General features: G+C 35.9%; 1 protein-coding gene across 1 annotated transcript in view; it reads right to left on the reverse strand.

The window, feature by feature from the left end:
- Positions 1 to 13,615, reverse strand: part of GALR1 (galanin receptor 1) — a 34,942-nt gene extending 21,327 nt beyond the window's left edge. Inside the window, exon 1 of the mRNA XM_074273561.1 lies at positions 11,982 to 13,615. Coding sequence (XP_074129662.1) covers positions 11,982 to 12,668 — 687 coding nt within the window. The 5' untranslated portion in view covers positions 12,669 to 13,615. The remainder of the gene's footprint in view (positions 1 to 11,981) is intronic.
- Positions 13,616 to 14,276: the final 661 nt, after the last annotated feature.

Consider the following 14,276-nt stretch of genomic DNA (forward strand, 5'->3'; position numbering starts at 1 on the left):
TTTTTTTCCTTTTTTCTCCCTTCCTTTCTTTCTTCTTTCCTTCCTTCCTTTCTTTTTTTGGCTCTATTTTTTTCCACAAAATGACTAATGTAAAAATATGTTTTATATGACTACATATATATAATCTATATCAGATTGTTTACCATATCAAGGAGTAAGGAAGGTAGGGAGAGAATTCAGAACTCATTTTTAAAAAAATGTTAAAAATTGCTTTACATGTAATTAAGTAGGAAAATAAAATATTATTTACAAAAATTTGAAGTGACAGTGTTAGTTTTGAATTCATATTAATTTTAAATGCTTATTTTTACAAGAAAAACATTTGGGGTTGAAATTTTAGACACTGAAATAATTCATATATATACTATTATTTTTCAAAAATTAAAGATTATATTATTCGGTACCAATACACCTTTAAAAAATCAATATCCACACATAATCCCTGACATCTATTTAACAATATATAAAATGTTTCATACATACTATGTCACTGGATTCTTATACCCTCCCATAAGTAGACCCTGTTCTCTTTTACATTTTACAAAAAAATGAAATTAAAATGAAACAGATTAAGTGATTTGCCCAGGATCACACAGCTAATTAGTATTATAACTGCCTTGTTGTTATCTAGTTGTGTCTGACTTTTTGTGAATCCATTAGGGGTTTTCTTTGCAAAGATACTAGAGTGGTTTGTCATATCCTACTGCATCTTATTCGACATCCTCACAACTGATCATTTGTGTTTAAATACCTCAAGTAGAAGTGAGCTCTCTTACAAGTTAGCTTATTCCATTTTAGGACAGCTTGAATGGTTAAAATGTTATTCCTTCTTGTAAGCTAAAATTTGCCTCAGTATAACCTCCTTTCTAATATAACAAATTTCATTGCCACTTCTTGGCTCATGAATAAAATTTGTTCTGGGAAGTGTCATTGTTAATTGATGATTTGTTCATACCAATCTCAGTTAATTCCTAGATTCTTAGAGTCAGAAAGATACATCATCCCATCTCACACCAGGTAATCATTTCTACAACACAACCAATGAGGCCTCATCTCTTATCTTCAACTCCAGTGAAGTATAGTATATATAGTATATATTAGAATAATTTGGAGTTTTGAAAGGTTTTTTATGCTAAGCACAAATTTACTTCTCTGTAACTCTTACCCAGAAGTTCTAGTTATATTCTTTGGATTCAAACTGGACAAGCTTAATTAATCCTCTATGTGATGACTTCCCAAATATTTAAGAACCATTATAACATCATCTCTGACTTATCTTATTCATGTTGTGTCCCTAGTTGCTTCATACAATCCTCATAAAGAATGATTTTAAGTCTTTTCTTGATTCTGATCATCCCACTCTGGATATGTTCCATTCCAAAGTGCATACATCTTTGCCTATAAAACTTCCAAAATTTGGCACCTAGAATTAGATGTAATATACCAGAAGTTGTTTGATCATAGCAAAGAAGAGTGGGACCATCCCTGTCTTTTCTTTGGATACTGTGTTCTTTTAATGAAGGCTACTAACAGATTAATACTTTTGGCTACCACACTGCTGACTCATATTGAGTTTGTCATTCCTAAGAATCACTAGGTATTTTTCACATGAAGTTCTTGGTCAATTTGTAACTTTGTTAACCAAATAATATAGTTTGTATTTTTAATCAACACTTCCTTGATGCTCAGGAGTGTAATTCAGTTCTCTATTGCATATGAAAGTGTTTATAATAATCTCCCTATAAAAATCTCTTGTTTTATAATAACATTGATCCTAAAAAAACAAAACAAAACAAAACAAAAAAAAAAAAAAAACAATGAAATGAACCAAATCATTTCCAATAGAGCAGTAATGAACTGAACCAGCTACACCCAGCAAAAGAACTCTGGGAGATGACTATGAACCACTACATGGAATTCCCAATCCCTCTAATTTTGTCCACCTGCATTTGGATTTCCTTCATAGGCTAATTGTACATTATTTCAAAGTCCGATTCTTTTTGGACAGCAAAACAACTGTTTGGTCGTGTATACATATATTGTATTCAATTTGTACTTTAACATGTTGAACATGTATTGGTCAACCTGCCATCTGGGGAGGGGGGGAAAGAGAGAAAAAACTAGAACAAAAGGTTTGGCAGTTGTCAGTGTTGTAAAATTAGCCATGCATATATCTGGTAAATAAAACTATTAAATAAAAAATAAATAAAATAAAATAATGGCCTAAGAAGATAGTAATATCAACATTCAACTTCTGTGATACAGATAGATAGATCCTTAAACACTACAAGAGGAAATCAAATCCAGACTGAAGTGACTACATTCCTTCTGTCAAAAGGAACAGATTAGAAAAATACATTGGCTTTGAGATAAATTATTCACTGATACAAAAACTACAAAACATTTTAAGTTTTGGGGGACACAACTTCATTGAAGGACCTATTCTATAAGTACAGTCATCTTATTTGTAATAGCAATGAAATTCAGATTTGCCTACCTAACCAAAAAATGGCTCCCCCATAGACCAGTCCCTGATTTATTTGGGCTATCATTATCTATAATACCATTATTCAAGCCCAACCTGTATAGTGAATGCATTAGCAGTTATTAACTTGAAATTATCATATTAATTACCTAGGGGAAAAACTATCCAAGCTCATACCAATGTTGCCACAGCTGAATAGGGAAAGAATACAATGATCCTGTCAGTGACCACAGCAATAGCTCAGAACAAAGTAGAGGCATGGAATTCAAAGATACCATAAAGGACCAAAATTTTACAGAAATATGTTAAGGCTTTAATTTTTTTTTATTTTCTTAATTTGCTAAATAATGGGATAATGGGAGGAACAAAATGACTAATTAAGTGTGTTCATTAAAATGATAATAAACTACTTTAAAAAGAAATAATTTTATTTTTATTTTTATTAATAGCTTACCAACCCATCCCCTAGCAAGCCTATACTAAACCTACCTCTTTCCATGGGAAAAGATGGGAGTAAGTAAGTGAAAGAATAAGTATTCATTAAGTGCCTACTATGCCCCAGACATTGTACTAATCACTTTGCAAATGCTATTTAATTTGGAGTTTCACCCCACCACCTCAAGTTCTAGTGACTCTAATAATGAGTAGCACAAGCCTGACCCTTATAGGATTTATAACAAGATAAAAGTCCCAAGGGAAAAAATAAATATAAAAATCAATGAAATAACAGGGACAAAAGAGAGAAATCCAAAATATTGAAATTACCAATTCCTGGAACAGAATGTTACAGGAAAAATTAGTTCCATAGAGAATATGTTTTAAGTGGGCAAGTGGCTCATAATATAAGTCTAAAAAGGTTTCACAACTTTATTATGGGGTTTTTTTATAATATATCAGCAAAGAGATCCCATCTATTTGTAGACATGTGATCCTATGAGATAATTCTGAAATAGTAATTCAGGATGGGGACATGTGCCCCACTAGCAGGTTGAAGGTGAAACCTGCAGACCTCTTTTCAAAATAATCTTTTTAAATAATTGAAGAAAATACTAGACATCAGAGATAAATAAGAATAAATCCATGCAAGTTTAGGGATCACCTGAAATCTATTCATAGAATCCTTGGGTTAAATACCCCTAATCTAGAACAACATATATCTGTAGTTTTGATGGAATGGAAATGTTCCAAGAATGAGAACATTCTGGAGAGTACAAATATGTATAGGGAACCAGAGTAGGATATTTTGAATAGCAACCAAGGAGGGCCACATGAGTAAAACGAGCATTGTCTAGGACTGAAGTAATGCTAAGAAAAGTTTGAGAAAAGTTTCTGTGGTTGCTGTTTAATCACGTTCAACTCTTCATGACCCCCATGGACCACAGCATAGCAGACACTTCTATCCTCTAATTCTAATCGAAGTCTGTCCAAATTCATGTTCACTGTGTCTATGACACTATATATCCATTTCATCTTCCACTGTCCCATTTTCCTTTTACCTTCAACTTTTCCCAACTCCCAATGAGTCTTATCTTCTCACTATGTGATCCAAGTATTTGAGCTTCAGCTTCAGTACTTGACCTTCCAATGAATAATTTGAATTCCTTTCTTTAAGTATTGATCACTTTGATCTTCTTGCTGTCCAAGAGATTCACAAAAATCTTGTTTGGCACAATTGGAAAGGGATGATTCTGCAGCACCCAATTATTGCCTAATGATTAACTCTCACACGCATACATTGCTACTGAAGAAAAAAATCATAGCTTTGACTGTACAGACTAGAAAATGGAAGACAACAAAGAAAATAGCATCTGAAGAATGAGACCATTATCTAGAAATCAGCAACAAGATGAAACAACATATCTCATTAGATAATTAGATGTTGGACCCACATTTAACACCACATACTAAGATAAGATCAAAATGGGTCCAAGATTTAGGCATAAAGAACAAAATCATAAATAAATTAGAGGAACATAGGATAGTTTACTTCTCAGACTTGTGGAGGAGGAAGGAATTTGTGTCCAAAGGAGAACTAGAGACCATTATTGATCACAAAATAGAAAATTTTGATTACACCAAATTAAAAAGTTTCTGAACAAACAAAACTAATGCAAACAAGATTAGAAGGGAAGTAACAAATTGGGAAAACATTTTTACAGTTAAAGGTTCTGATAAAGGCCTCATCTCCAAAATACACAGAGAATTGACTTTAATTTATAAGAAATCAAGCCATTCTCCAATTGATAAATGGTCAAAGGATATGAACAGACAATTTTCAGATGATGAAATTAAAACTTTTTCCACTCATATGAAAGAGTGTTCCAAATCACTATTGATCAGAAAAATGCAAATTAAGACAACTCTGAGGTACCACTACACACCTGTCAGATTGGCTAAGATGACAGGAACAAATAACGATGAATGTTGGAGGGGCTGTGGGAAAACTGGGACACTGATGCATTGTTGGTGGAGTTGTGAAAGAATCCAACCATTCTGGAGAGCAATCTGGAATTATGCCCCAAAAGTTATCAAAATGTGCATACCCTTTGACCCAGCCATACTACTGGGCTTATATCCCAAGGAAATACTAAAGAAGGGAAAGAGACCTGTATGTGCCAAAATGTTTGTGGCAGCCCTTTTCATAGTGGCTAGAAGCTGGAAGATGAATGGATGTCCATCAATTGGAGAATGGTTGGATAAATTATGGTATATGAATGTTATGGAATATTATTGTTCTGTAAGAAATGACCAACAGGAGGAATACAGAGAGGCTTGGAGAGACTTACATCAACTGATGCTGAGTGAAATGAGCAGAACTAGGAGATCATTATACACTTCAACAATGATACTGTATGAGGATGTATTCTGATGGAAGTGGATATCTTCAACATAGAGAAGAGCTATTCCAATTGATCAATGATGGACAGAATCAGCTACATCCAGGAAAGGAACACCGGGAAATGAGTGTAATCTGTGAACTTTTTTTGTTTTGTTTTTCTTCCCAGATTATTTTTACCTTCCGAATACAATTCTTCCTTTGCAACAATAACAACAACAAAATTCAGTTCTGCACATATATATTGTACCTAGGATATACTATAAGTTATTTAATATGTATGGGAATGCCTGCCATCTAGGGGAGAGGGTGGAGGGAAGGAGGGGAAAAATTCGGAACAGAAGGAAGTACAAGAGATAATGTTGTAAAAAAAAATTACCTATACATATGTACTGTCAAAAAATGTTATAATTATAAAATTAATAATAATTTTTTTTAAAATCAACAACAAAAAAAAGATAATCAGATGCTGTGTTGTGTCTGAGTCTTTTGTGCTTACATTTCATTTGCTTCTATTTGATGGATAAATTATCTCTGCCCCCCTATTCCCACGCCTGAGTCTAATGTCCAAGGTAGATTGAGTATCTTCAGATTAGTTGCACAGTAAAAGTAACCATATTTGTTTAGATAACTGGATTCCTGTTTCCAACCCCGTTCCTCCAGTTGCTATTATAACTCTCTACAATGTTACCTCCCATATACTCTGTACTTATTATATATGTCCCAATCTATGTCCTGATTTACAATTACAAGATCCTTGAAAGCAGAGGTTTTTGGATTTTTTTTGTTTTGTTTGTTTGTTTGTTTGTTTGTTTGCTTTTTCTTGGTATCCCAGACATTAGTACAATGCCTGGCACAGAATTACTGCTTGATAAATGTTTGTTCATTGATGGATTGATTGATTGATTAATGAGCTTGTATCTTACTTCTATGCTCAAATCTTGTCAGTTTAGTCTATCCAACTGTTTCAGCTTCCAATTACCAGTACAGCACAGAGAGGATACATGTACATGAAAATAACTCGAGGTAGCCAGAGATGAGATTTAAAATAAAATAAGTTGGGTGCAATATACTGACTAGGAAGACATAATGAAAAATAGCAATAATTGCAACTGGAATATTTGAGTTTTAAATCTATCATGGCAAAATAATTTTCCAAAGGAAAATTAACAAAAGGGGGTGGAAAGGTAACAAGATTTTTCTGAAGTTCCTCTTCCTTTTTATTCCCTGAAAGGAATAGCCTTTACCACATTAACATGAGGTCATATTATACTAATTGACAAGAAAGAGACAGACAGACTGATTTGACAGAAAGAGAGAGAGAGATGAGAAAGAGATAAGCAAATGTTCCTCAAGATTAAAATGCTACTACTATTAGAACTAAGCCCATAAAAGCTATCAAACATCAATTTGCAATTTCCAGGCTAAAATATAATCTATAATAATCTCCTCACAAGTGTGTCTTTTTCCCACACTATTTTCACAGTAAATTAGGTTAGTCCTTGAAGAATATACCCAAGTACTATATAATTATATTTTTATAAGCTTCTCACATATCTATGCAGAGAATAAATGTGTTTTCAAGGGCCAAAATATTAAAATAGAAATAAGTATTTCAAACAAAGAGCATTTCTAAGTCATTCTTATAATAGAAAACAATAAAAAGTATTGGGACTCACTTAGATGTGGATGGTGAAGGAGAGTAAATAGATCATAGAATTATGAAATTTAAGGGCTAGAAGTGACCTTAAAGGTGCCACCTAATTCAAACCATCAACTAAAGGAATCCCCATCATAACATATCCAACAAGTGATCATGGATATTTTTGCTTGAATACTTCCAAAGTAGGAGAACCCCCTTAGGCAGCCTTTTTCCATTTTTGAAAAGCTAAGAAATCTAAATTTGCCTTTTTAAAAATTCAACTCATTAAATAATGAAATTGAAACTATTTCTACTCCTATGAAAGTGTGTTCCAAATCACTATTGATCAGAGAAATGCAAATTAAGACAACTCAGAGATACCACTGCACACCTGTCAGATTGGCTAAGATGACAGGAAAAGATAATGACAAATGTTAGAGGGGATGCACAGAAACTGGTGCACTGATGCATTGCTGATGAAGTTGTGAATGGATCCAACCATTTTGGAGAGCAATTTGGAACTATGCTCAAAAAGTTATCAAACTGTGCATACCCTTTGATACAGCAGTGTTACTACTGGGCTTATATCCCAAACAGATATTAAAGAAGGGAAAGGGACCTGTATGTGCAAAAATGTTTGTGGCAGCCTTTTTCATACTGGCTAGAAACTGGAAATTGAATGGCTGCTCATCAATTAGAGAATGGCTAGTATTGTGGTATATGAATGTTATGGAATATTATTGTTCTGTAAGAAATAACCAGCAGGATGAATATAGAGAGACTTGGAGAGACTTACATGAACGGATTCTAAGTGAAATTAGCAAAACCAGAAGATCATTATACACTTCAACAACAATACTATGTGAGAATCCATTCTGATGGAAGTGGATATCTTCGGCAATGAGAAGATCCAATTCAGTTCCAATTGATCAGTGATGAAGAGAACCAGCTACAGCCAGAGAAAGAACACTGGAAAATGAATGTGGACTGCTTGAATTTTTGTTTTTCTTCCCAGGTTATTTTTACCTTTCTAAATCCAATTTTTCTTGTGCAGCAAGAGAACTGTGTAAATATGTATATGTGTATATTTTATATTTAAGATATACTTTAACATGTTTAACATGTATGAGACTGTCTGCCATCTGAGGTGGGGTGTGAAGGGAAGGAAGGGAAAAGTTGGAACAGAAGTGATTGCAAGGGACAATGTTGAAAAATTACCCATGCATATGTTCTATCAATAAAAAAAAAGAAAAAGAAAAAGGAAGAAAAAAATCAACTCATTTCTTATTATTCTATGTGTACCAAATAGACTCTAGGTATAATTTATAGCTAGTGGATACCATGAGGACAAACTAAGTCCAAAGCTTCTTGTATATGAAAACTATCCAAATAACTGAAGGTATCTACCATATTATCCTATCCCAAGTCATCTCTTATCCAAGCTAAACATCCCCAATCCTTCAACTACTCTTTTTATTATTTAGACTCAGTATTCTTCCCTGTCCTCTTTTGTACACTTTTCACATAATCAGTTTCATTAAGAAGAATGTAGTCAGACCTGTGCTTTAGGAAAATCATTTTGGTATTGTCATAGGGGAAAAATTGGATTCTGAAAAGACTAGAGGCAGGAAGTCTAATAAAGAGGCATCACAATAATTCAGAATAGAGGTGATAAGGCTAGACTTTTGATGAAATTTTTTTTTGTCTTTACTCATAATTAAGTCATAAACATGACATGTAGAAAAAGAAATCAAGGTTTAACAACTGATTGGATATGTAGTATGAGACTGAGAGGCTGAATATGACAATAGGGTTGCAATGTGCTTTGTTTTAAATATGGTGAGTCTAAAATACCTACCCAAAACTCAAAAAATTTTAGATTGTGATTATCAGCCATTATGTTAACTCTAATTCCCTGTTTTGTTCCATCCAAAACTTCTATGCACAAAAATGTTAAACAGTACAGGACAAAGCAAAGACTTTAAGGGCACAGCACTGGAAACCTATTTATTATATTGCCAATGATTCATCAAAGCAGGGTGCAAGTAGGTAGCACAAAGGATATATAGATTACTATAATTAGGAAGATCCAAGTTCAAATCCAGTCTTAGACACTTATTAGATGAGTGACCCTGAGTAAGTTACTTAATTATATTTGCCTCAGTTTTCTCAGCTGTAAAATAGCACCAATTCATAGCATTGTTGTGAGGATCAAATGAAATAATATTTGTATAGTGTTTAGTATAGTATCTGGAACATAGTAGATACCATATGAGTGCTTATTCTATTTTCTTCCCCTTCCCTTATCCACACATAATTTTTCAGTCAGTGAGTCAATCAGTTCAAAATCTATCTAATTATATTATCCTCTAATCCATATTCCTTCATCTTCTCCAGAGGAATAATATGGGACACTTCATTAAAAAACTTTGTTAAAATCTAGACAAACCATATCTACATCATTTTCCTTATCTATTATTTTATAGCAACTCCATCAAAAAAGAAGAAAGAAAATAAGATTAATCTACTATGACCTGTTCTTGATGAAATTATGATTTTTTGTAATCACTGATACCCTTTTTAGATTTTGTCAATTATGCCTTTAATGATCCTGTCTAGAATTTTCCAGAAAATCAAAACCAACCTCCCAGTTCTATAGTTCACAGATTATTTTTTCTTTCCCTTTTTAAAAACTCATATGAATAAGATATAGAGCATAATTCCCCTTGTTGTTTCCTCCACCTTTGATATTAGTGTTAAAGCAAGTCAAATCTGCCTTGTAGTCTTATACTATAATTATAATACTGCCAGCTCATGAAGGCTAGATTTTCATTGGTACAATTATAACAGTAACTTAAGGTTCCTGTTTTTTATGCAGCTCCTTTTATCCAAACAAGTAAGTGAAAAGAAACCTTAAGGATCAGAATTAATCAGATAAATTGTTTAAACTATATTAAAGAACCACATATTTCCTAATTCTTCTCTTTTCTTTGAGCCTTTTAGGTTTGACTTTCTCTCCATTATAACACTTTTTCACACCTCTGGATTGTGATTTAAAATTCAGTCTTTAACAATTTAGCACTAAAAAACCACCAATTATATGGAATTAATAATTTGGAAAGTGTATGCCATTATGACAAAGTGCCCTTTTGTTCAAAACATCCTTCCAGATAATATCAAAATATAAGCCCATAGAAATTGCACACACACACACACACACACACACACACACACACACACACACACACACACACACACAAACTTCCACAGGAATATTAGGAAGAAAACCAAGATGTCCTCCCTTAGACACACTGACAGGCTTTTTTCCCCCCTAGAATAGTAAGTGTAGCAATAAATAATCAACTCTATTATTATCAAGTAATTTTCTGCTTGCCCACACTAGTAGCTGTGACTTACACAAATTCAAAATAATATCATAGAAATAATAGAAACTGGTGGCAAGCTATTTTTGTAATGAATTAATGATATTCTGATTTGAAAATGATAAGCATTTTACAATAGTAATAATTAAACTGTGAACTTTATTTGAAGTATAACCTTATTTACTCAAATACAAAAAGTTGCATTAAAAGATTAAAAATGGTTAACAAGGATTAGTTAAGGCAGTTACAGTGAGTAGGTGTACTACTTCCTCTACAATGTAGAAGTGTACTAAACTAACTGCTAAACACTGAAGATTTGGTAAAGAGTTGTAGGGCTTTGTAATCTAGAGATCTAAAAGAAATCTCAAATCTGTGCTCTTTTCCTAGCCAGACCTCTTAAAGTGATACTAAAATTATGAATTACTAGGGGACAAGGGAGAATTACATAAGGGTTCACTAATCGGATCACAGAATGATGGATTGAGAGCTGGAATCACCTTTAAGAGGGCAGTAGTTCTTTGGAATCTCTGACTCCCTTTAAGTTTCTGAAAAGAAAAAACATTATTTCTCGATTTTTATTCTCAACATATAACTAAAATGAAGCCCATAAACTCTCCTCGTTTCTTTGGTTTCTTTCATTCTAGTAGCTCAAAGAAATCAGGATGCTGTACCCGCAAGGGAGAACTGAAGACTTAATGACTAACACAATTCATGCACCATTTCTACACACCTACTGCCCCCCCACGGATCAAATTCTTTTGTCTATGAATCTTCCCACAAGCAGGCTGGAGGTGAGCAAGGATGTGGGACAGGTCAGGATTTTCTTTTGGCTCTAGAGACGTTCTTATGGTTTTCATTCTGTTAACAGCTAGAGAATATCTTTGATATTCAGTTGTCTGCTTTGCTATTGTTGTGGTGGTGGTTTATCAGTAGCAAAAAAGGGCAGGTTTCATGTCTGGGAGAGCAAGCACTCTGAGACTGAAAGAAAAAAAAAAACAACGAAGGAAAACAATAGATTCGGACACTGCCTTCAAAGATCTCTGAAACTGGTACCTTTAAAGTTTCGGATACTCTGAGTTTGCATCTGGTGGAAAATAGTTTTCAACCCTCCAACTTGTTTGATATCTCACACCATACACGTTCCCTTAACGTGAAAAGCAAGTGATAATCATACATTAGGGGAAAACTAAGGGAAAGAGCATTTAAACATTGTAAAAGGAAAACAACTTTAGGGAAATGTGAGTATACGGGAGGAAGGAGATCTGCATATTGAATACATTTGGGGCTCCTTTGCATCTCTCACTTTTCAAAACAAAGATATTATCGAATAGAAATCTTCGCAGTAGCAAAAAGCAAACTTTTGTAGGAGGTCTTTGGTGTAGTTTACCCAGTCTAAAAGGAGACCAAGTGTTAAAATATTCACCAAAGCTACTACAAAGGCGGTACCTCTAGCGAATCCTTGGGCAAGCAAAAGAACTTTCGAGTGGGATAGAGAGAGGAGAATCTGGCAAGATTTGTGGATAAAGGGATAATGAAAGCCACCCTGTAGGCGCCAAACTTCCTAGCCCTCTCATCTCCTCCCGTACCTCCCTTCATCCCACTCCAGTCCTCACCCCACCACACTCCACCTCCCACCTTAGCATAGCAGAAGGAGATCAGCAGCAAGGGGAGCAGGTACCCGAAGACAAAGGTGCAGACCACGTAGATCTTTTTGTGCTGCTGGTTGGGCCACTGGCCCCAACAGTAGGTGTCGTTGTTGATTTTATCGTGGAAAAGGCGTTGGTGGTAAGCCACCGGAGAGGCCATGGCGAAAGAGAGCGCCCAGATGACCCCCACGCCCACCAAAGCATTTCGAGAGACCCGTAGGGAGGAAGAGCGCCTCGAGTGGACAATAGCAACGTAACGGTCCACGGACATGGCAGAGAGGGTGAAGATGCTGACCAGCATGGACACGGTGAAGAAGTAGTGCGTGAACTTGCAAATGAAGGCTCCCAGCACCCAAGTGGGCAACGCGTACACTGTGGCCTGGAAAGGGATGCAGAAAAGCAGATACGCTAGGTCAGCGATGCTCAGGTTGAGGATGAATAGGTTTGTGGTGCTGCGAGGTTTTCCTGGCTTACTACGCGCCAAAACTGTGATCACCAGAGTGTTGCCCAACACACCCATGGCAAAGATCATCCCGAATATCACCAGTGTAATGAAATTCTCGATGGCGAGACCGAAGAGGGGTTTGAGATCCCGATCCGTCAGCTCCGGCTGAGAACCATTCCAGCCCTCCTCAACTCCTTCACTCTGATTTTCCATTGTGAGGTCAAGCTCCATGGTCTAAGTTTAAGGCCGGAGAGCAGAAGAGGGTACCACGGCTAAAATCGGGGTGAAATGATGCAAGATGAAGGAGAGGGTGAAGAGTGTGGAGGATCTTAAGCAAGCCTCAGTTCTTTCTGGGAAGATTGAGTTCCTCCAATATGGAAAGAACAGAGAGCAGCGCCTCAGCTGTATTTGTTTTTCTTTGTATAACCTTAGAGTTCAGTCCAGTGCCAACTACATAAATGTAGGGCTTAATTATTGTTTGTTGACTGACTAAATGACTCGGCAGTGGCACAAAAATTTACCTACTGATCAACTCTTGAACAACAGCGACAATCTCTATACTTCTTAAAATACGAACTTTGTCCCTACTAGAGTTGAATCAGCCTAAAAGCTAGAAATGGACTAGAGTGAAAAGAGCCGGCAAAAAAGGAAAGATTCTGGGGGTTGAGGTGTCTGATGCTCGGGAAGCTACTTAGTCCGAAGTTGTAGGGATCTGACTGCAAGAAAGCCCCCAGGAGACTCCGTGCGGGGATACCGAGTCTTGCGGCTGAGCGTCCGGTCCCTTCTCTTCTTTTCCAAGATCCTGCAAAGCCTTGTCTTTTTCTTCTCCCTGAGTTGCGTGAGGTTGAACCTGTTGCTTCAGATCTGCTCTCGCTTTGCCCTCTGGAGCCGTAGCAGCCTTAGACCGAGGACGGACAGAGAGATGGCGCTGCTGGAGCAGCAGCTGCAGACCCACTCTGATAGAAGCCCAGCCGCAGCCCCCGGATCTCGAGCGCTCTCTGAAATTACAGTTTGCTGCTCCCTCAAAGTGGGCTCTTCTCCTCTTTTTCCTCCTCCTACTTTAAAAGAGACTAAAAGAGAATGAATTGAGTCAGCTGAGAATACACTCTCTCCACTCCCCTTTCTCCTCTGCAAGTGAGTTGGGGGACATGGACGTTTCTCTGTTCCAGTCAGCGGAGGCAGGGAACGAGCCCACTCCGTCCCTCCCTCCCTTCCGCCCTCTCTCCCTCCCTTTCTCTCTTTACATCTCCCCACACCCAAGGAAAGGCAAATAGTACCAGCAGAGTCCAGGGCTCCCTCAATCCTTTCTGACGGATGTCCTTTCTCCCTTAGAATTCTCAGCTTAAATTTCCACATCTGTAAATAGAGGATGATACCTAAGGCATTTACTTCTCTTAGCTTCTGTGAGGCTCAAATGAAGTGATGTACTTAAAAGAGTTAATTTGCAATCCTTATGGTACTATACAAATACAGATTATTATTATTATTATTATTATTATTATTATCAATTCTGAGACTAGAAGTTGGATCTACTGATTTATAGAGCCTATATTTTTCTCCTTTACATCACAGTCTTTTCAGAGTTTAAATATTTAAAAAAAACCACCTTAGCCCATGAAAATTTTTCCATTGCCACAAAATTTGAATTGATTCCTCTCTCCTTCTCCCTCCCCACCCTGCCAGTATTCATGCCTTACCATCTCACAGATGTTAAGGAAACATTTTTACAAATATTTTTCAATTTTGAAAAAATAGCATGGAAGGAAGAAGCAAAATACTGAATTACTATCAGGACTCTTTTCTGGTTTTCTTTAGCACATATTGCTTTCTACTAAAACT

This window comes from Sminthopsis crassicaudata, chromosome 1 (genome assembly GCF_048593235.1).
Source record: "Sminthopsis crassicaudata isolate SCR6 chromosome 1, ASM4859323v1, whole genome shotgun sequence".
NCBI classification, from domain to species: domain Eukaryota; kingdom Metazoa; phylum Chordata; class Mammalia; order Dasyuromorphia; family Dasyuridae; genus Sminthopsis; species Sminthopsis crassicaudata.